The 24585-nt window shown below is 33.6% G+C and overlaps 1 protein-coding gene across 1 annotated transcript; it reads left to right on the top strand.

Moving 5' to 3' along the window:
* Positions 1–9071: 9071 nt before the first annotated feature.
* LOC110029346 (WD repeat and HMG-box DNA-binding protein 1) lies at positions 9072–23123 on the top strand. Its single transcript, XM_020731601.1, has 12 exons — positions 9072–9422; positions 10310–11409; positions 16346–16522; positions 16593–16706; positions 19004–19108; positions 20434–20568; positions 20661–20716; positions 20804–20909; positions 20985–21101; positions 21648–21774; positions 21868–21998; positions 22083–23123. Exons 1-12 carry the CDS (start codon positions 9149–9151, stop codon positions 22563–22565), a joined length of 2925 nt encoding a protein of 974 aa, XP_020587260.1. The 5' UTR covers positions 9072–9148; the 3' UTR covers positions 22566–23123.
* The last annotated feature ends 1462 nt before the right edge of the window (positions 23124–24585 follow it).

Genomic DNA, 24585 nt, shown 5'->3' with positions numbered 1-24585 from the left:
TGATCTTGAGGTTGAAATTGTGCTGGCGTGGTTCACTTCTTCCAAGTTGACATGGCCATTAATGAATTCCAGCAACTTGGTTAGTGCCTTTAGTTGCTTCAAGTCAAATGCAGATCTAAATAGTAATTCGAATACTATGAGTATGTGTTGCTTGAGCTACAACAAACTTCCAGTCAAGAAAATCTAGCATCTATCATTAGAAGTGAATGATGAATAGAAGAAGAGACTAAACCAAATTCCAGCCTTATATTAAGAAGAGTTTGAGAATTCTTTAATACCTTTGAGCATTAATAAACTAAATGATAAATGCTGCTTAAAGTTTGAGAAGCTAGTAACGCTCCTAAGAGGAAGGCACATAAATCATTGCAGTGTTACATTTTTGATAATGATGACTAGAATATGACAATTCACTGTCCTTGATTGTGACAAAAATGGTTAATTCTAAACTAGCGATGTGGCCAGCTGGATTCATTTACTCTGTAAAAGTCCAACAGATATTTTGAACTTCAATGAAGGTTGAGCCTTTGCAATCCTTAATTTTTACTCTAATCTTCTTAATTTTAGAAATCCTTTCGTAAGGGTAGCACACAGTGAACCCGAAGAAGTCATCTTCATATGAAGGAGAACACAAGAGAGCCGAAGCATAAGAGGAGCGTTACTAGCTTCTCAAAGTTTAAGCAGCATTTATCATTTAGTTTATTAATGCTCAAAGGTATTAAAAAATCATTTCAGTGTTACATCTATGATAATGGTGACTAGAAATATGACAATTCACAGTCATTGATTGTGACAAAAATGGTTAATTCTAAACTAGCGATGTGGCCAGCTGGATACATTTACTCTGTAAAAATCCAACAGATATTTTGAACTTCAATGAAGGTTGAACCTTTGCAATCCTTAACTTTTACTCTAATATTCTTAATTTAGAAATTCTTTCGGAGGGGTAGCACACAGTGAACCGAAGAAGTCATCTTCATACGAAGGAGAACATAAGAGTGTGGAAGCATGAAAAATTATTTCATTCATAAACAAGAACATTATATGCCAAACGAGTTATTTTTTATTAAGCGTAAGGTGGAGGAAAACAAGTTTTTATGAGCTAGATAAAAGAAAGAAAAGGGGCGACTAGTAAATCCACCATAGAAGGAGAATTAAGAAAATCATCGAAAAAGATAAATTATAAATTTAAAGAGATGGTGACAAAGACCAAGGAGATGAGGTAAATGGTTGAGATTTCAAATGGCAAAAGAAAATATAAAAAAAAGGCTTGGGAGAGAACAACTAGGCATGGAGAGATAAATGATCGATACATAACAAATTACCCACCACTAACAGAAAATCCAACATGATTCCTGATTTTGAATAACTAAATACATAAAAAAGGCTCAACATACAAGAAAAAACACAATAACTTAACCATAAAAGATATCACATAAGACCCAAAAAAAAGAAAAATCTCACATGTGCAAAATAACGGTCCCAAGTACTTGAAATCAAGATTTGAATATAATAACGATGATCATGAGGGATCTGATCTAAGTGCTCCACATCAACGCTTCCTATATTTAAAAATTTGACTCCATCAAATAAAGTTCACTACAGTCTTGACACATTAAATTATAATTGTTGCAAGTCCTTCAAAGTCATCCATGACTCCGTAAGAAATGATATTTATCACCATTATATAAGATATCACTAAACTTTATCAATTATTGTGGTGATAAAAAGGTCATACAGGATTTATTCTAGATGATTTAATGAAAATATATTGATAAATTCCATGATGCACATCAATATCTTAAGAGATAAATCAAGTAAAGACAAATCACAATGACGGGGAAGAAAAAAATCACAAAGAGGGTGAATGGAGAAGTGTCAGATGCTGACTTTCAATAGTTTTTAATCAGCTCCACTGCATTAAATACTATAGAGCTCCTAACATTTAAGAGGACTATAATTCAAATCCATGATGGTTGCATATGGCTTATTTTCTAAATAATCTTCTAAGGTTATAAGTTCATTATAGTTACCTTCTTGAGCGCTATAGATATAAAACTCCTCGAATAAGTTCTAATTAAAATTTTATCTCCCTTGTTAAATTCAACAAACATCCTCTATAGATCAACAATCAATTTGATTAATAATATAAAAACTTACTTGCCCTGTATAAAATAGTTGAATCAACTAGGTTTATAAGTTTATGTGGTTTGTATCCAACAGTAATATGGAAATGATGCATGTCGGTTCACTTATTACTAGAGTTATTATATGTTAATTTGATTGCAGGAAAATTTATATCCCACTAAGGTGTGGTCATAAATCAAATATTATAATAAGAAGACAATTCACTGCCTCATTTAACCATTTGTCTAGGGGTAATAATCTACAGGAAATAAGATTTTAGCACCTATCTTATTCATTAGGCTCTTTCAAAATAGCTCATAAATCATAATCATCAATCAATGATAGGGCCATAGACAAGCCATAATGTCTTGCAGCTTCCTAAAGACTAAAGAGTATATATGAGATTAGACTTGGGCATTGGGCAGATGGCCCAACGGACTCACCATAAACCTGCTTAATGGTGTCGGTCGCCAAATTAGAAATTGTCGGCCATATATATAATTTGAAACAAAAAGTAATATTTTAATTTTTGAAAATACAAGACCGAACCGATCTTATATAGATGATAGTTTAAATAAACGGACACAACTCTACAAGTGGCATACCTATTCCGAGAAATAGACATGTCATTTATCTGTGATGCTCGATCAAATAAACTAAAGAATTTATGACACCTGTTTTAGTCTGATAATCTTTATGTTAACCGACAAATTCTCTTAACTAATATTATGAATTAGATAGAGTTTATATTACCTGAGTTCTTAAAGCTTTCTATAGAGGCAAGCCCCTATAATTAATTAACTCTCAAATAACTGAAGTCACTTAAGGGAACTCTCAATAATGATCAGAGGTATCTATCTTAGTGAATTCAAAGTTCAAGGTTTTCAAGGTTTGACATAGAAAAGTCAAAAGAGAAATGGGACTAAATGAGAATATTTATTTCTAGAGTCAAATAAAAGAAAAGTATGGGATATCACAGATTCTGAGGGAAATCTCGGTGACTTCCCAAACTATCTTATTGTTTCACTTTAATTTCAAGAAGATGTTATTTGATGTTTCATTCTGCCAGTTTTATTATTTAGGACTTATATTTGCATGACAGAATCATACAAATAGCCTAGAAGATAGAAAAGTTTACGTAGTATCGGATGACAATCTCGGAACCTAAAGTGAGTTATGATTTAAATTGCAAAACCAGGCCGTGCAAATGCATAAAAGATAAAGTGAGAATTTATGTCACGCTAGACAGACTAACTCAAAAGTCTTATAGCTTGTTATTTAAACTAGGTAAAGATATGTTGTTCAATAAAAATAAGAAATAGATACAATAAATCAAGCATGTGATACAAAATAAGTTAACTAAACTGCCCCCATCATTTGAAACAGGATAACAAACTAGAATAACATGGCATTCAAAATAGGATAACATAACTAAAATGAGACACTGACTCTGAAAATACATAAATAGAGAAAAACACACAATACGAGATAATTGAAACAATATCCATATGATGTGTAAGAAAACATAATACTCATCAAACTCTATTAGCAAAACATCAGCAACAATAAGTTCTTCATGCTCTCTATGTGTGAGGGCATAAACTTGAGGTCAAATAGGCTATATTGGATGTCCCTAAGTTGGAGCCAAATAATTTAACTCTATCTTCTTTTTTCCAAAGAATTTCATGAACTATTCATAAGTTTTCATGAAAAAAGTTTAGATCTTGTTCAATAAAATAAGAAATAGATACAATAAATCAAGCATGTGATACAAAATAAGTTAACTAAACTGCCCCCATCATTTGAAACAGGATAACAAACTAGAATAACATGGCATTCAAAATAGGATAACATAACTAAAATGAAACACAAACTCTAAAAATACATAAATAGAGAAAATCACACATGATAATTGGAACAATATTCATATGATGTGTAAGAAAATATAAAACTCGTCAAACTATTAGCATCCGCATCCGCAAAAATAGGTTCTTCATGCTCTCTATGTGTAAGGGCATAAACTTGAGGTCAAATAGGCTATCTCGGATGTCGCTAAGTTTGAGCTAAAGAATTTAACTCTATCTTCTTTTTTCCACTTACACTCTTCCATGAAAGAGCTCAGCATGGTTTTTATTCTTTTGAGGTCTTATGGCCAAGTGTTGGATAATATCTAGCTATGTGACCAGGTTGATGACATAAGTAGCATGTGTTGGAACCCATCAAACATTCACCCTTATGCTATCTTCCACGTTTGACATATGAAACTACAATATTAAGAGTTGTGCCACTGCTAAATTCACCAAAAGTGAACTTGGACTTTTTCCAATTGGATCACTATGATTGGGTTATGTGTTTTCCATCATTCATTCTTTTTCTAGTATGCATTTTTTTATGCTTGTAAGTAAGTTGACGATCAACATCCACTTATTTGGCTCGCTCCATTAACACTAAATAATAATCAATTCCCAATGTCATCAATGACTAATTCATTGAATCCTTCAATTAAAAAAAGAAAATCTTCAACATTTCTCTTCTACAATAGAAATAGATTGTGATGCATGCGCTTCAATCTCCTCGATTACATAAGGCTTTGTTGAAGCATATAATATCAACAGCAAGCATGTGCCTATTCGCAATAACATGTATTGATGATAATGAAGAAGGCAAGCATCATCCTTCGTGTCAATGATGACCAGTGGTGTAGATCTCAGTGATGTATGTAGGTTACAAACATATGCTTGTTAGCAATGGTGTGCATCAATATTTGTTTTGATGATGAGCATGACCTTGATGGAAATAATGGACATCGATATTAGTTGCTTAAAAACGCATATATACGGTGTTTGTTGGTAGAGCTTTGGATTAGCTCTTTTGACATTCTTTTTATGGCCTTATTTATGAATATTCACATTCATGAAATTCAATTTATATACTTTTGGATAGGAATATGCTAGCTATTTCAGCTAAAAGTCAAAATGCTCTATTACATGTGTGTCGTTCCTCCTTATATAACTATTTGTAAACATCTCCATGCCTTAGTTATATAAAGCAATCACGAGCTCATAGAATCATCTCATTGTGATGCTCAATTCAAGTATAGAACATATAAGGCTTGAAGATTGTTTGTGTAAGCACCGAAGTTACCTTCTCCACGCCCAAACTTTTTTTTTTTTCTCAAGCTATCACGCGAAGGAATCTCCCCTTGCCTTTTCGCTACTTTCCCGATTTGTCTCCCGCATTGCCATGCCACCTTCCCGAATTAACCGAACCACAGCCTCGCTGCGATATAAGATAGCGTGGAGGCATAGCACTCGCCCCACCTCGCCTTCTCCTATAGTACTCTTCCAAAATCTTTGTCGACCCCCTCCTGTCTTTCCTTCCTGCTCCCGTGCCCGAATCCATTGCCATACAGTCGCGATTGGAGCTAGCTGGGGAAGTAACGACGGGATCGTCACATAACAGGACCATCGAAGCTCCAACCTTTCTAGTCCTTCGAACCATCGCGGTAAGCGCGATCAGAGCTAGCGGTGAAGGTAACGACGAGATCGTCGCGTGCGGAGGCGACCCGGTCCCTACTCCTTTCGTTCGCCCCTACTCGAAACCGTCAAGTAATCCTCATCTTTCCTTACTCTCATCAGCCTCTCTGACTCCCGTAATCCCTCGTCCGACCGCGCACATTTTCTGCCACGCAGGTTTTTTTTTCAGACGTACCTTGCAGTTTATTCTTATTTATTATTTCTGGTTATTTATAATAATCACGAAATAATTTAAAATTCTCAATTATTTATTACTTATTTCAGAATTATTGAAAATAACTCATAAAGAATCTGAAAATAACTTATGAATATCCCGTGCCGCACGTAGAGCTACGTCAGCGTACCTTGCAGTTTATTCTTATTTATTATTTCTGGATTATTTATAATAATCACGAAATAATTTAGAATCCTCAATTATTTATTACTTATTTCAAAATTATTGAAAATAACTCAAAAAAATCTGAAAATAAATTATGAATACCCCGTGCCGCACGTAGAACTACGTTAAGAGTTCGCACAGACAAATTTTTGCGTCCGACCATACCCCTGATCCGAAATTTAACGCAAAGCAAAGGGGAGGCGGGATTTAAGGAACTATTTAAAATATGTTTTTATTGGTTATTATGTTATTTTATACATATAATTTCTCCTAAAAAATATTTTCAGATACTATTTTTCTCCTCCTTATCAAATCAAATAAAATTCAAATATTATTTTAATTATGTTAGTCAAGACAATGTTTATAATTTATTTCCTTAAATATATTATAATAATAAATTAATAACACTATAAATATGTGAGTAATGGTGACACTTAACTATATAATTTATCGTAATTATAAATTATTATATAATCAATAGTTGAATTGTCAGATTCATAGAAGCATCGTGTTTGTTTCCTGAGAATAAATAATTATTTTTTATTCTTATCTTTGCTAATCGTACTTTTATCACTCGCACCTCTTTAAATTTTGTTCGTATAATATTAGTAGTTTCTATTTTTGTTAATTGTGATTTAAATGTGTGATTAACTTTATTTATTAATGTTTTATCTTGCATTTAATTGTTTAAATTTGATGATTTTAATATTTATTATGTCTTTTATAGTTTGTTGTGTTTGTAATTGTTTATAAATACTGCTGGACATTTTTTAGTTATATTGTCATATTTTAGTTGTGATGCATGAAATATAACTAATATTATAATAATATTGTATTGGTATTAAACTATTTTGTTATGACAATCCGAATCGATAGTTCCTCAGAGAAATCAATGAATTTTCTTTAAATTGATGATTAACTTTTATTATTTCATAGTTTTGTAATAAACCGACTATATATAAATATAATTATATATGTTTTATGTATATAATGAAATTATATATTATTATATGATATTAAATAATTGATTAGTTGTATATATTATTATATGATATTAAATAATTGATTAGTCCGGTGCAAAACACCTCATATTGCATCATGTAAATATATTTATAAAAAGATGTGTTCAAGTCACTTTTATTCATGATCATAAGCATGTCATAACATTTGTAAATTCTTCTATGCATGTAATAAAATGCCCCGATTTTATTGACACATTGTATGCCCAAATTTTTTTAGTTGTTATTTGTTGAGTTTGATTTTCAAACTCACCAATTGTTATTTCACCCAGCCACATACCTGATCCTCTTCACCAAGACGGGCTTTATATATTTAGATAGTCTTTTAGTCTTTTTTTTTTTTTTTGCATGATTTATTATATTTTCTTTCTCAGTTTGATAGTTGTTTTCATATTTTCATTTTAATTTATTTCGCACGTCAAATTTTCTTTTATTTGTATCAATTGTAGTCTTATTTATAAAATAAATTAATTCTTTTATTTCTTTCTATTATTAATTTATTGCTCTTTTATTTTTTAGAATGCAAAGCAATATCCGGGGTCTGACTGTTTAATCCTTCAACTTACGTTAGGAAAATAACTAACATAATATTTTAAACATTTTTAGTATCATCTCGCCAAAGTTTTAATTTCAACTATGAACGACAAAAGAAATTCAAATGATCACTAATTAAAATTGTAAGTTTTAAATTCTACTAGCTAGCATATTTAGATGCAAGAGTTTTGTTTAGACCTATACTTGATTGCATGTTTTTTTTTTTAATGGCCTAAAATATATATTGACTACATGAGTGTTAATCACAACATGTTAAAAGATAAAGACTCAATGAATAAAAATGAAATGGCAACAAGATAATGAAGATTATACAATTGAATAAATGATACAATAACAATGTAATTTTTTTATTATTGGCAAACAAAAAATTATTAGTGGCAAACAAAAAAAAAAATACAAATTTTTTTATTTAAAAATATTTAATGATAAATTAAATTAATGATAAATTATATAAATAAAAAGAGTCATTCAAATATGTTTTTTTCAAAATTTTTACACAAAAAAAAAAATACGACTATTATTTTATTAATATATTTTATATCAATCTCCAATAGAATGAACCCAAAAAAATAAAAAAAAAATTATGGAACATAAATATTATATGTCAAAAGAAAAAACCAACATACTTAATAAAATTTTTGAATGATATTGTGATGTGTTTGAGATGATTTAAAGGAAATGCTACTCTTAGTGAAGTATTTTTTTAAAATAAATATGGACTTAAAATATATTATTCTAAGATGAGGACATTATAAAATTTAATTATATATTATTTAATCAAAAGTTGTATGGTAGATATATTATCTAAATAACAGTAGTCGAAAGAGAGAGAAGAGGGTGAACATTAAATAGTGAGAGAGTCCAAGCGAATAGTAGGGGCATAAATGAGGTTACACTTATGTCATCACACATATTATTATTTTATTATATATTACTTAATGTTCTTATCAAACAATTGAATTCAAATGAAAATATTTACATAAATACACGATGACCCATATTTGAAAAAAGTATTGATCGTGTGAATGAGATAAGTGCAAATTAGGCATAGATTGTTGATACATTACGGTATTGTGATAGAATCATGATATAATACCATTATAATACCCAAAAAATGCCACTAATTCTCCTATATCGTGTCCACGCATAATACTTGTTCCATGAACTGGCCAAAATTTGGAAATGATATTATGTCCGGACATCTACACGCCCGAACAAGCAACCACCGGGCGCCACTTGTCGATGAGATGTATGACAACGTGGCCCCTGGTTATTATTGACAGTCTAAAGGTAAAGGATGAAGTATTTTCTCAAAAATTTGGGTGCATGCATGCTAAGAAAAAGCACCGGTTCAAAATTTTCGAAAAATAAACCCGGTCGTGACACGAATTACTTTCTCCCGCGAAAAGACCTCTTTCGCGCCAAATTGAATGTGCAGAAGCAATCCATAAACCAAAGTCCTATCGAATCTGATTGCTAGGTGACTGTAGATCTCTTGGACGAGGAACAGTCGAAGAGAAGAGATCAATATCGCGATGAAAGGGAGGACTGTGAAGCTGAAGGAGGCGCATCGGGTAAACGGAACCGCATCTTTCTGCTCAATTCTCTGGGATCACAATGGAAGTTTTATTGTAACCGCCTGCGCCGGCGATCCCACCGTCTTCATCCACGAAGGCGGTCACTCAGCAAAGCCGGCCAAGGCTCTCCGCCATCATCGGGAAGGGGTGACCGCGGTTGCCCTAAATCCTACTTCCGACACCCTTGCTTCCGGATCCATCGACCATTCTGTCAAACTTTATAGTTTTCCAGGTTATTTCACCTCACGAATTTTTTTCCTTTGTTTTTGAAGTCGATGGTTTTGTCATTTCCTGGAATTTAATTTGACTGTAAATTTTATCAGGCTAAATTTTGCAAGAAAATGCCTGCCTTATTTTGTTTGAATTTTCAGAGTAAAAGGAATAAGTAAATATTTTGAGATCAGCTTAAACTAATATTCATTCAAATGGTCTTAGATATACTGTCTCCAGTTGAAAGGGCCTTGCTCCTTAAATAGCAGCTTGAAATGCAGGCGGCAATGAAGAGATCGAGACTGAACTTTTTAAATAAGTTTTAAGAGCCAGGATCAATTTTATATATGTTCTGTAATCAAATTCACATAAACCCAATATAAGAACAAGTAGAAAAGTTAGCTCTTTTGGCGTTAATTCAGCTATTACTTTGGTAGAACCTACTGAAAAACAATTGCAACAAACAAGTATGGTAACTCAAACTCATAAAACATGAATAGAAAGGATTTATTATATAATGCCAAGATGCCATACACCCACACACATAATTTGGTTTTTCGTGACGTCTCAAAGCAATGAACTAATGATTTTGTTGAGGATCTTTTGCTTCTTTAGTTATTATTAAAAGTGTTTTCTACATTCATATAATTATTGTACTAGGCATGAACATTCTACAAATCTCTAACAAGCATCCAATACCAGCATTGCAATTATATATGAATAGGATTTGTAAAGTTAAAATCAATGATATTCAATAAAGGCAGTCCACATGAAAATATGTCTTTCTATTATATGAATTTATTTAAAATATAAAAATTGAAGTTTTATTATGAATATGAAACGAGGTTTACTAACATATAATTGATTAACAAGGACATCACTTCAAATTGGATTTTGGTTTTTCTACAGATGGGGAGTTTCAAAGCAATGTTACAAGATTTACCTTACCAATTCGTGCTCTTGCATTCAACAAGTCTGGCAGCTTGTTGGCCGCAGCTGGTGACGATGACGGCATTAAAATGATTGCTACTATCGACAGTTCAATCTCAAGAGTTCTTAAGGGTCACAATGGTTCTGTTATAGGCCTATCCTTTGATCCAAAAAATGAATTTTTAGCATCAATTGATGGGTTTGGAACTGTGAGATATTGGGAACTTTCCTCAGGAAAAACAGTCCATACTTTAAAATCTGTAGCTCCTAGCTGTGATTCAGATGCCTCGCTTCTGAATGTTCTTTCTTGGAGCCCTGATGGAGAGACTTTAGCTGTTCCAGGTTTGAAGAATGATATTGTGATTTATGACAGAGTTACGGCTGAAAAACTGTTTACTTTGAAAGGAGACCATGAGAAGCCTGTTTGCTTCTTATCTTGGTCTCCCAATGGGAAGTACATTGCAACTTCAGGCTTAGATAAGCAGGTCTTAATCTGGGATGTTGATCAGAGGCAGGATATTGATAGACAGAAATTTGATGAAAGCATATCTTGTTTCTCTTGGAACCCTAATTCTAACGCATTGGCTGTTATTGATGTTATGGGTAAATTTGGTGTTTGGGAGAACCCGGTTCCTTCCTTCATGAGGTCACCTACAGATGGTGCCATTAATCTTCAATCAAGGAATGGAAACGGTCTCCTGTTGTTTGAAGTCAATGATGAAAAACCAAGCCATTCTGGAAGTTTAGATGAAATTATGGAAGAAAGCCATGGAGAATCCATTCCTGTTAGCAGTAAAAGATCGAGGAAACATTCGGTACTCGATAAATCTGATGAAGATAGTGATGAGTTCCATGAGCAAATTGTGTCGCGTAAGAGGTCTGCGAAAAGGAAAGAGCTTTTGAGATTTGGAGGTGGAACAGAAGAGTGCGAAAGTTCAATTCGGGCTGTCAGGCCAAAATTACAGGAGGCGTTTCAACCAGGTTCCACTCCTGTGCAGGCGGGCAAGCGAAGGTTTCTTTCTTACAACCTGCTTGGAAGCATAACCACAATTGAAAATGAGGGCTACTCCCATATTGAGGTGAAGAGACAATCTTTACATACATACCCGCCCAATTCTTATGTATTTACATATCTGACACCTAAACTTTGATTTTTACAATTATATATCAAATGAAAAATGCCACATTTTTAATTTTTGAAAAGTGAGTGATACGAGAATTCATCACACAGTGAAGGGAAAACAAATATGATTGCTGAATTCAAATAAGAAATTTCAACAAGATAATATAGAAATCTGAAATTGTAACAAATAACAACACAATATTAGCCTTAGGGTTGAATCTAGGGTGTAAGTGGTGTCGGCTAGGGGTTGGGCCTCTGGAGAGGTAGCAAAGGGAAGGGTAGTAGGCTGAAATGCGTGGTGGCAACAAGGGGGAGTGGCAGCATAAAGGGGGAGATGGCAATAACAAGGGAAGGCAAGGAATTGTCGGAACAACAAATGAATTTGCTTTCTTGGGTGGCGAGGACATGGGAAATGGGGGCGGAAACAACAATAACATAAAATTTTGCTATCCCAGGTGGAAACAATTATAAATCGGAGGTCATGAGCAATGGCAGGGAAGACACGTGAGGTATGGGGTGGCGACAACACAAGTGAAGCGGCGAGGGAAAGGAAGCCTGTATGGGAAGGGGTGAAAAGGGTATCGGAAGGATAAACACCATCTTAGAAACGAGATACAATCGAAGTACCACTTAAAACCATTGGATACAATCCTATAATGGAAAATGAGACACCGACGATTGTTCCGACATAAATAAAACAAAAATTGAACCTTAAGGCCAACAAGAATAAATATATAATAATAGATAAATAGGAGTGGGCCCTCTCTGGAAGGGAGGCAACACTCCTTTCTTTAGAGGGTCGCCTGATCCTCCAATAGACTGGACCGGTTCGATCTAAGACAGGGATGCGACCTCTGTCACATCAATTAACACCTCTATCAGTCTCCCGGGATTGTGAGAGTTTTAACCTCATCTTTAAAAACTTGTCTCCTCTAATATGTAGTCAGGTATAGAAATGTTTTAATCTCCTGGCAAGTAAATTTTGTAGATGTTGTCGCTCAGCTTCTTGAGGGACTTGAAAGGTCCATTTGTTATGGGCTTGAGTTTCCTAAACGATCCTATTGTTAATTTCTCTCTCTTCAATCTGATCCACATTAGATCTCTCTCCTGGAAAGTTACATTCTATCTGATTTTATTAACTTGCACCTTGTACTTGTGGTTCTGCATGGTGATCTCTTTTCCGACCTTTTCATGTAGCCTTTGAATCTCCTATACTTTAACCTCAACATCCACACTAGCTTTTGAAGTTGGGAGTAGTACCAACTCAAGTGGGGTGAGTGGATTGCGCTCATACACAATGTCAAATGGAGTATGCTCAATAGCCTGACTCACGAATCTATTGTAAGCAAATTCAGCTTGTGTTACAATTACATCTCATTTCTTGATATGCTTTCTTGTAAAACACCTATAGAGATTCTCCATACTCCTGCTCACCACCTTTATCTAACATTTTGTATGCGGGTGAGTTGTCGATCTTAAGTGATTCTTACTATCAAGATGTTGACCAAAAGTGACTTAGAAACTTGACATCTCTATCAGAAGTAATGGTTTTTGGTAGCCCATGCAGTCTCACCATCTCCCTAAAATACAAGTTAATTATATTTGATCCAATATCATGTGGTAAGGTACAAAATATGCCATTTTTGAGAACATGTCAACCATCACCATCACTTAATTCTTATTTTGATATTTCCTAGTAAGACTCACAACTAAATCCATTCTACAATCCATCCATGGAGAATCTCTATAGGTGTGTGTAACCCCATATTTCGACTCACAACTAAATCCATTCTACAATCCATCCATGCAGTTTCTGGTATTGGTAATGGTGTGTATAACCCCATATTTTGCCCTCTGATTTTTACCAGATAACAAACTCTGCACTTCCCTACTGGCCTCTTCATATGTCTCGTAATCCTAGGCTAGAAAAAATGTTCCCTCACAAGTGCGAGGATCTCGTCACTGCCAAAATGATCTACTAATCCCTCACTGTGACTCTCCTGTATGATGAACTCTCTCAATGAACATATGAGAACATAAAGCCTCTTCCGGTGGATCATATAACCAATAGATCGTGATAATATCCAGCAGGTCTCTCCTAATACTGATCCTAAATCACCCTGAAATTCTCATGTCTCGTACAAATCCTTCGTCACCTCGAATCCAACAACTCTAGCCTGCATGAAGGTGATTAGTAAGTTGCAACAACTCAAGGCATCTGCTACTTGGTTCAGCTCTCTGTCTTGTGCCTGAGGCACAAATTAAAATGAAGCCAGTAACTCAACCTACGAAGCATGTATGCCCTTCAACTTGTTCCTCCACAATGTGAGTGTGCTCCTCCAGACTCCTTAATGGGTAAGACAACTATGTGTTTCCCTCCTTCATGAATGAATACATGTTCTTGAACCCATCATGCCGAGTCATGCAATCAAATTGCCACGGTCTTCCCAACAGGATGTGACAGACATCCACGAGCACAACGTCACACAAAACCTGATCCTGCAATTGGTTTCCAATAGAGAACTCTATCAACATTGCTTATTCACGAGTATCTTATTCTCCTTCAACCAATCAAAGAATATGGTTGAGAACGCTTTTGAGTAGCTAAGTCTAGCTTCTTCACCATAAAAGTAGAGAACACATTCTCATAGCTCCTTCCATCAATAATAAGGTTGCATATCTTCTCACAGCACACCTGGTGTGAAAGATGTTATGTTTCAACCACAAGTGATCCTTCTTCGGTTCAACTTGTAGAGCCCTCCTTACAACTAGTATTTCACCCTAATCACCATGGAGATGATACTCCTCACCTTGCTCTTCTGCAACCTCCTCCTAGCTCTCTTCCTCTACCACACCCTACTCGATGAAGGGCTTGTAGGGCAATTGGAGGCGATGTATCTGTATCTATGATACTTGAAGCTTTTTTTAGCAGAAAGTGTGCTAGGTGTGCTACTTTTCTCAAGCTTCTCACTTTGATAAGCTCTGTCATTCCATTGATCAATCTTCACAACTCTCCTTGGTATGCTTCTGTTGATACCTCTAGTTTTGGGTGGCTGTCTGATTGTAGGTGGGTGCCTGCTCAGCTACCATTATCTCTCCACCTTCAATGCCAAGTTTTGAACATCTCCCAACGATCATTAAAGCTGTAATTGGACAATATTGTTGATCGATGGCTTCAAGCCTCCCAAGGGAGTGTATTGGAGCGATTTAAAGTGGGAAAATTTTTTTGGGTTCTATGTAAAAAATTAGCTAAAAGGGAGACGTTTTTGGGCAGAGATTGGGCTAGATATTGGTGGATTTTGGTAGCTCTAGGATAAGACTAGGGTTAAACTAGCTTTGATATCAAATAATGCTGGAATTCATCACCAACCCACGGAGAACAAATGTTATTGCTGAATTCAAATAAGAAATTACAACAAAACTATATATTCTGAAATTGCAACAATTAACAACACAATATTAGTCCTAGGGTTGAATCTAGGGTGTAAGTGGTGACAACTAGGGTTGGGCCTCTAGCGAGATATCAAAGGGGAGGTTAGTGGACTGGAATATGGGGCAACAACAAGGGGAAGATGGCACACCAGCAAGGAGAGGCGAGGAATTGCTGAAACAACAAATGGACTTGTTGTCCTGGGAGGCAACTGGGTAAATGGAGGTGGAAACAACAAGAACAACAAAGGTTTGGTATTCTTGGCGGCGATAACAACAAAAAGATGGTCATGAGCTATGACAACGAAGTTTCGGGCGATTTGGGGTGGCGGAAACACAAGTAGTGTGACGAGGGGAAGAAAGTTGATGTGGCAGAGGGATGGGGAAATGTATCAAAAGGATAAACACCACATGTGGAATGAGATATAACCGGAGCACCATTGGATACAACCCAAGAAGAGAAAATGAGATGCTGACGGCTATCCCGAACAAACAAAATAAAAAACCGAACCCTAAAGCCATCAAGAATAAATATACAACCCTAATTAAATAGGAGTAGGCCCCTCTTGAAGGGAGGCAGCACTCTTTAAATTGGAGAGCTGACCAGACCTCCAACAGCATGGACCAGTTTGGTCCAGGAGAAGGACACGGTGTCTGTTGCATCAATTGACACCCTCCATCATTGATATACACCTTTCCATGCATAAATAAGATGTTATATATGTAAAAGTTGAAGTGTAGGTAATAGATTTGTAAATATATAAGAATTGAGTGGCACGCATGTATATATTTTTTTCTTAAATTGATACCATTTATTTTTTTCCAAGCGGTTTTGCTTTTTTCAGAAGCTTAAGAGGCTATTTGACTAGAAGAAGAATTTAGTAAATCTTATGCGTCAAGACTTAAAAATTGTTGGACAATACAGATGTTAAATCTGATTAATTTATAATTAATCGTTGAACATATATATTTTAAGCTTTAAAATTTACAAGGAGAAGAAAATATGTGACAGTTAAGTGGTGTATATCTTTTAAATATTACTTCTCTAATGATTTATGATATTTGAGATGTAATCTACAATTTGAGGAAAATAAGATTTAGTTGTTAGGATTTACTAAAACTTGTAAATTCGGATTTAGTAAATTCTGAAATTTTTAATTCTTACAAATTGTTTGACAGTGAATTTAATAAATCTTGTTAAATTTGTGAAACTGTTTGACAACTTATGTCAAGATATAAAAATCTGTTAGATTTGTTCAAATACATAAACATAATTAAACTTTAGTTATTTCATTACTATAGAAATTAAATAAATAATGTTAGATGATTGTAAACTATGTAGCTCAAAAAGCTTTTTAAAAGATTTAATATATGTCCTGGCTAAATCTTGCAACCAAATGTGTATATTATCCTCAATAATCTTGTTAAGGTGTTTTCTAATTACGTTGTATACTTGTTTACAGGTTGACTTCCACGATACTGGGAGAGGGCCGAGGGTTCCTTCCATGACTGATTATTTTGGATTCACCATGGCTGCACTGAATGAAAATGGCAGCGTTTTTGCAAATCCATGTAAAGGAACAAAAAATATGAGCACTCTAATGTACAGACCTTTCGGAAGCTGGGCAAATAATAGTGAAGTATGTTTTTCAAGTTAATGTTTTCCACTATTATCTGTATGATTGATCTTACTTTCTCATATAATGATAGTGGTCAATGAGGTTTGAAGGGGAAGAAGTGAAGGCTGTTGCTTTAGGCATCGGATGGGTGGCTGCAATTACTAGTCTTAATTTTCTTCGCATTTTTACAGATGGTGGTTTGCAGGTTTGTAATTTTAATAACGCAACAAAGATAATTGTGTTTGTCAGCCTAGAGAATGTTAAGATTGGGTCACATCTATTGAGCATGAGAATAACTAACACACTTCTATGTAGTGCTAATCACTTCATACTTCATGTGGATTTTGTAAAGTGAACAACTCTTCGCTTTTACGTATTGTGCTTGTTCCTTCTCATTCATCATTGTTATCATGGAAAGTCTTCAAATCTGGTTGATTCACTAATCACAATGCTTGATCATGCTCGACAAAAGTATCCAACTTCCCCTTTGAGTTGTTTTTTGAATTTCTCTTAGAAGATTTTCTGATGAAACTTCCAATATTTTCCTCTACCATTTCGTGAGATTTGGCTATGATCATGATATATGTTTTCTTCTAAAGAAGTTATTTAATTATCTTTGTCATAGTCTTTCAGTTCTCTTTTTTTTAAAAATTCTTCTTATCGCCTTGAATTCTTCCCTTTTCCTCTAGTAGAGGGCTTGCTTGCTTTGTCCTATTTTTTCTCTCAAGCATTATGGAAAACATGGTTGTCTAATAGAGGTATATTTGGCATGTAATAGTAGAATATCATTAGAGAGACCATGATGCAACTTTGTTGTGTATTTTATTATTGCTAAGTCTTTTTCTAGGGGCAGACCAATTATTAAGGATTTTCCCTTGAATTTTGGTATATATTTTTGCATCTTTTGTTATTGTCTTCGGCCCAACTCATATAATTTCCTCCATTTTTCTACTTCACACCCTAGAGGGTAAAATTCTCGTCGGATCTAGAATTGTCTCTTGTAAGATAAATTGAAAATATTTTAGTGAGCAAATACTTTTGCTCTTTATATATCTATGGACTATTGAAAATCTCTTTTGATGATCATTAACATGGATGAACTTTAGCAAACCACATAATTCCTTACTTCTATGTCTTAGTTTTCGGCGATAGTGTTTTGCTTCTCATTCTCATAATTATTAGTACTCTTGTGAACAAATTTTTCGTCATAATGAAGGGCGAAATTCATGTGCATAGATATTGATTTTTTTTTTAATGTGAATAATGAGTAGCAGATTATGAAAGAATAGAAAAAAAGGGAGAAAGAAAGAAATAAAAAACAAAGGAGAAGAAAAGAAAAGGAGAGTTCAAATCAAGAAAAATAAGAGAAAAAGTTCAGAAAAAATGGAAAATAAAGAAAAGCAAAATAAAAATATTTTACCATGCTTCCATTCAACTTCCAGTTTCATCATCATTTGCCTTATCCTAATTGTATGAGATCATTTTTTTCAATTTCTAATTCTATTCATTCCTGTTGATTACTAAATGAGGTGTTTATAACACCTATTGAAGAATTTTGATCCATTTTATCTTTATAATACCTTTTTTTTTCATTCTAATTAATTTAAGTTATCTCTTATGCATTTATCTTATTGATGCATTTTCTACGCATATTGTATGATGCCCAAATCATCTAATTTTATTTTTTTCTGTTATTATTAATAGGTGACATTACTATCATCATTATATTATAATCATTTCTAGTTTTACCTCTCCTTCACCTTAGCATTTTTATTTTTTCCATGCTCAATTTGGCTATAAATAACTTCTTTATAGCAAAATATAATTTTAGTTTTGTAAATTTGCCTAAATTCTTTTTGATAGGGTCTTAACTCAAAGTATTCTTGAAGCACTTCATTCTTAATGACCCAAAATTAAGCTTAGAAGTTAAAATTTTCATCTATATCCACAACTGTCTATTTAGTACATTCCAAATACTTAATTTTATCAGATTTAGATCACTTGATCTTCCAACAATATTGACTAATCATTATTAATCTCAATAACACAAATTGAATGTCACTTAATTCAAAATTTACTTTTACCTTCGATAAGAAATATCATGGCTGTTTTTAATATTTTCTTTTCTTACGAAGACAGGCAATAACTCAGATAAACCATCCACTTCAATTCAGTCAGTGCATAAAAATTAAGGAGTCTATAATATTGATAGAATTGTTTTCAGTGTTCACGGTTCTTATGATTTCATTTACAGAGAATATGAGAGAAACATTGATAATCTTAAGTCTGAGACACTATTTGTTAATTATGTTACTGCTCTTGAAATTTGCTTTTTGATAGATAATATTCGTCGGAGCATCTTCCTTGTTGTTATTACAAATTGATCATGCATTACGTGTGAAAATCTTCCTTACACTTAGTGAAGTCTTTCTGGCTGAATTGGTTATTATTTATTTTTATTATAATAATAATAATGAGAAGAAGAAATGCTTTCTGTTTCAGAGACACATCCTCTGTCTTGACGGGCCAGTGGTGACAGCAGCAGGCTTTAGAAATAAATTGGCAGTGGTTACTCATGCTTCAGACTGTTTTCCCTCGGGAGATCAGGTTTGTTTGCAACAAAAAGCACAAATAATGAATTATAGTTTTCCCCTTTTCAATTAGGAAAGCAATTTTTATGTAATAAACTAATTCAAATTGGGATATTGAAAGCCTTTGACACTATCACCAATCAATAGCTTGATAATACGCTATCTATCACTTACCTGATGCCCCAATCAGTAGACTTAACCATTCATCATCTCCTTCGGCTTCTTGATGCTTATTTCTTAGGGAACAGATAGCCAGAACTTCTAAAGAATGTGCTTTGGTTGGTCTTGTTACTCGCTGACATGATCTTAGCCTGACATAGCTTTTCTAATCAAAATCATCAGATTGACCCATGTGCAAGCCAAGCTTTTAAAAATCAGAACAGATTGTTTCAACGGTGAACCGGGTATATGGCCAGCCTAGTGAATCTTAAAAATTGTTTTCACATCAAATCGGTGTAAACATTTGGTTTGAACAGTGAAAGGCCAGTCCAAATAACATTTTTGATCATCTTTGATTTTCAGTTCAATGATTTATTTTTTTAATAAAAATTAATTCTATAAATTATTTTATGTTAAACTTATAATCATGAATTTAAAAATTTTAAATCTTATTAACATAAACTTAACCAAGTTAATCCATAGCGTGCCTATCAATTTAGATTAGTAATAAGCTCACGCCACGAGTCTTTTTTTTCTATGTAAGCAATACAATTCTAACTTTCTCCTATGATGTGAGGCTAAAAGTTATGAGCATGCATAAATTTGAATTGGGTTGTAGAAATGAAGAATTGGGCTGGGAGATCTGGATTTGAAAAATTAATTGGGTTGTAGGATGTAGCAATATTATAACAACATTTTAATTTTTTAATTTTTTTAATATTATTAGTATTATATTCTTATTAATTGTTTAAAATTAGATTCTTATTACAAATTATATTCTTACTATAAACTATATTTTTATATATAATATAAGTTATATATATATATATATATATATATATATTGTAAAACATTTTTTTTTAAAAAAGATAGGCTAGAGGCTATTATACTAGCCTCTCGACCAACTCATGTGCCAAAGAATCTCATCCTGTAAATAGGCAGCATCAAATCTGTCACCCCAAAGTCTTACAAACTCTGTCAACTAAAGAGTCATGTAGGCGGCATAATATATTGATCCATTCTTGCACTTTACCACTTTTGCATGCCCATAAGGTTTAACATCTGAAGTAAGCAAAATTGACCAATTCCTTCGTCCATTTTGCAGCTGATTCTGACGATGTTTATCAATTGATGGAACATGTTACACTTTTGGCTCCCTTCAAATTGTCTTATTTTTTCCAGGTTCTTGTAGTACAAGCATTCAATATCAACAATAAAACTCAACTCATTCGATGCCGTGTTCCCTTGTCTCCTGGTTCTGGTTTATTATGGTTTGGATTTAGTGAAGAAGGCCATTTATGCTCCTACGACACCCAGGTTTGCCATGCCCTCCCTTGCGTTTAATGAAAATATTATTATTTTCTATAAACTCAACCAATTATCATAACTAATTGATGAAATCCATGCAGGGTGTACTAAGAATTTTATCCAATCAATATGGCAACAGTTGGCTCCCTATTTTTAGGTACGGTTAGATCACAAAACTAATGATTTCTTAAGTAAATTTTTCATACTTTTTGAAATCAATATTCAAAGAATGTGATTTATGCAGTGCTAGTAAATCAAAGAAGTCTGAAGATGAGAACTACTGGGTAGTAGGTCTTGATGCAAGCAAGCTCTTCTGTGTTTCCTGCAAGTCCCCCAACTCTTACCCATTGGTAAGTCCTGCAAGTTTCGGCCGCCTTTTACTAACGGCTACTTTCTCCAATTTAACACCTTCAGAGTTTCTGCAGGTAATGCCAAAGCCTGTTCTCGTGCTACTAGATCTTAAATTCCCTCTTGCCTGCTCTGATCTCGGTGCCGAAGATTTGGAAAGCGAGTTCATTATGAGAAATCTCCTTCTCCATCAGGTTTATCATTTCCTCGGACCTACTTTGTCTATCATTTTGCTTGATTTTAGTGGTGAGAAGAGGCGTGGCGGTCTCCCTTCAATTTTTATTGAACTCTTTAATATCATATATTATACTGAAAAATTGAGTCTCTAAATTTAAATACTTAATAATAATTTAATGCTAATTATATATTTAATTTAATGATCATATTTATAATCATTTAAAAAAATTTCAAAGAGATGAGTATCTTAGATACTCGTCTTCCCTTAATATTTAGGGCCTATTTGGGGCAGCTTGTGCGTTTCAGGATAAGGATAAACAGCTTATCCTGAAACAAGGCCCGCGGATCGACCGCGGGGGTCGACCCGCGACTTGCGTTTAGTGTAAAAAACCCAAACGTGACAGACAAAACTTTCAAAAATGTGCAAACCAAATGATTAGGCGGCGTCCGCCGCACTTATAAGCTGCCCCAAACGGACCCTTAGTTTTGCTACCCGTCTTCTTATGTTCTGATTCTTCCACTGCAAGTTTTATTGCTCACATTCATCGAACTTTGTACCTCAGATTCAAGAGAAGATAGACGAAAATGTGGCGGCTGGTCTCGATACAAGCGCACTAGATGACGATGCATTTGATATGGAATCTGCTATTGATCGATGTGTTTTGAGACTTATTTCCAGTTGTTGCAATGGTATTGTTACTTGTACAATTTCTTCTCTTCAATATATGAATTTGTATTGATTGAATCTTAAGATTGTTTTTTTTTTGGATGATGTTCTTAAAGCTGATAAACTTGTGAGGGCCACTGAACTTGCAAGGTTGCTTTCTATGGAAAAATCAATAAAGGGTGCAATTAAACTGGTTACAACTTTGAAGCTTCCTATCCTCGCCGAGCGATTCAACAACATACTCGAGGTGACATTTAGTTGCCATAACCTCAACTTTTTCTTAAAAGTGGAAAAATATTTTAAACGCTTATTCCCTATATATTTCTTGCAGGAAAGATTGATAAATGAATCTAACGGTGTTTCAAGCAATGCTACTGTCATGGAAGTAAAGAAAGCTGTTATTTCTCCCATTTTGCCATCCTCACACATGTTCGCCATTTCCAAAGCTTCCATTGAAGGCAAAAATGTAGAAAATGAAGAGACTAATGGAGGAAAAGAACTAGGTGGAAACGACAATGAGGGAAAAGAGAAGAGTAAGGCTCAAACAAGACCATTTTCAAAATTGTCAAACAATCATGACAGAAGTGAAGAGAAGGCTACAAAGCCAACAGAGAAGGAACTCAGAAAAAGGACTTCAAAAGAGGAAGAGAAGCATTTACCTATAAGAGGCACAGGTAATTCTAGTTCTGTTGAAGTGGCTAATGAGAAGCATTCTCAGAGGCCAACAAATCCATTTGCTAAGTCATCAAATAAGATGGAAAAATCACTATCTCTCCTTGATTCGATCAAGAAGATGAAGAAGGTTGACAAGTAGAGAAAGGTGGAATGGATATTAATAGCTTATTTATAGGTGGGTAGAAGTATGACTTTAAAAGAAAAGTTATATAAAATGAGAAGTTTATAAACCATATGATAAAAGGCTAAGACTTGCCATAGAATAAAGATTTAGTAGCTTTTGCTCTTGAATTATATTAGATATGCTATGGTATTTTCCAAATAAGCGGTGGGCCTTCATGAAGTCAAGAAGTCACTAATTGACTTCATCTTCCTCGAACTAGACTTGGTGGGTTGTTATATTGAGCAATTTAGAAAAAATATTCTTATTTGCTCCCTGGGGTTCTAGTAGGCAGGCGAGTTACTATGTTGAATGCTTTGGACGTATATAATGGGTTGATATTTGGGGTAGAGTAGATTAGCAAGTTGTTGCAAGTACTTTGTACTGTGTTTTGGTTGATTAGATGGAAAGTTCATTGTGGTTGGTTTTAGAGCTGATGTATTATTATTACTTTTTTTTTTTGTAAATTTAATTTGATAAATTCATGATATTAACTTCTTGTCGGTCTACTCGACTTAAACTCTGCTAGAATGATTTTGGGAGTACATGTATTATATTTCTCTATGTTATTAGTGAATGGTTAATGTAACATAAGACTTGATGAAATTTGATTCATTTCATAGATAAAATTGTTAATTTTTTGCTTTTGTGTGATGTAATATTAGACATGATCAAATTAAGACTTGATGAAATTTTATTTTCTTAATTTGCCTTGTTTTAAGATTAAGATTCTTGAGATAATCAATCCAAACAATTTTAATGATTGGTATTTGATTAGAAAATGTATAGGAATTATTTGGTCTCATGCTATTAATTTGCACAACTAAAATATTTAACTTCAATTTATTCTCTTATTATAGATTCATAAAGGAAAAGAAAGAGTTAGGAAGTGCTATATGTATGCTTCATTGGTTGTCCAAGAGTTGTCTGAAGTGTCCTTTAAGACTATTGTTGATTTTATATGTAGTAGGATTTAATTGTTATTGACGCTCTTAATTAGAATTTATGAGGAAATTTTTTTTTTTCCAACTTCTAAAAGGAGAATCACCCTTGTTTTCATATTTAATATTTTGTTGTTAAAATTATCTCTTCTATATAGCTTCAATAATTTTAATAGAATATTAGATTTCAGAAATGTTTGAGATCATTTGATTATTAATTAGAAGCGTTGCAGTCTTCTCTAAGTATCATTAAGGTTGTATTAGTAATTTGAAGTGTGAGGTTGATAATATTAGAACTTCTTTATTGAATTAAATTAGAAATTTATTAGTGAAATATGACTTTTAGTTGCACATCTATGGTTATTTGATCAACCTTCTATACCCTATTTGATTAACAATAAACCTTATAACTATTATCTTTTATGGAAGATTGATGATTTGTTTTAATTTGAATCAACATATTAAATAGGTATTACATGGCACAATTATAATTTTTAAATATACATCTATTTTGAAATAATATTAATCAAATGAGATATGTTGGAAGAGTTGATGTTTTATATTTGACTTATATTAAGAATGACATCGGTGGGGCTAGAAAGCCTTGAGCATATTATATATAAAATTATCTTAATTTACTAGAATTAAATGAACATATGACTCTTAATAGGGTGCAATGGAGAAAAATGATTCATGTAGCTGACCCCACTTAGTGGGATGAAGGCTTCTTCCTCTTGCTGTAATAAAATCCAAGTTACATAAAACTTTTGACAACCCAATATACCTTAACATTGGATCTATTCAAACATTCAATGAATTTTCATTTCACCTTTCTTGATGAGCATTATCATAAATAGAAATAATATATCTCTTAGTGGATAAGAATGACCAACCATCTATAATTATCTAGGAGCATATTAAACAATCAAACTATAACCTACAAGTATATCCTATGAGCTTTAATTATTTAAACATTGAGAAAGAGATGTTGGGCATTCATGTAGTATATTGTTCCTATTTTTCTCTTTGAAAGTGAAACTTTCACTTGATTTGTTACA

Source organism: Phalaenopsis equestris, unplaced genomic scaffold (assembly GCF_001263595.1).
Source record: "Phalaenopsis equestris unplaced genomic scaffold, ASM126359v1 Scaffold000002, whole genome shotgun sequence".
Taxonomy (NCBI): Eukaryota; Viridiplantae; Streptophyta; class Magnoliopsida; order Asparagales; family Orchidaceae; genus Phalaenopsis; species Phalaenopsis equestris.
Note: the sequence above shows the minus strand (reverse complement) of the source record. Positions and strands in the feature narration are given on the sequence as shown.

Bases quoted from the DNA above. Each gene is read 5' to 3' on its own strand.
- LOC110029346 (XM_020731601.1), top strand. From the start codon at position 9,149: ATGAAAGGGAGGACTGTGAAGCTGAAGGAGGCGCATCGGGTAAACGGA. The intron at 20,717-20,803 runs GTACGGTTAGAT...TGATTTATGCAG, and splicing joins AGTTGGCTCCCTATTTTTAG to TGCTAGTAAATCAAAGAAGT. The intron at 21,999-22,082 runs GTGACATTTAGT...TATTTCTTGCAG, and splicing joins GATTCAACAACATACTCGAG to GAAAGATTGATAAATGAATC.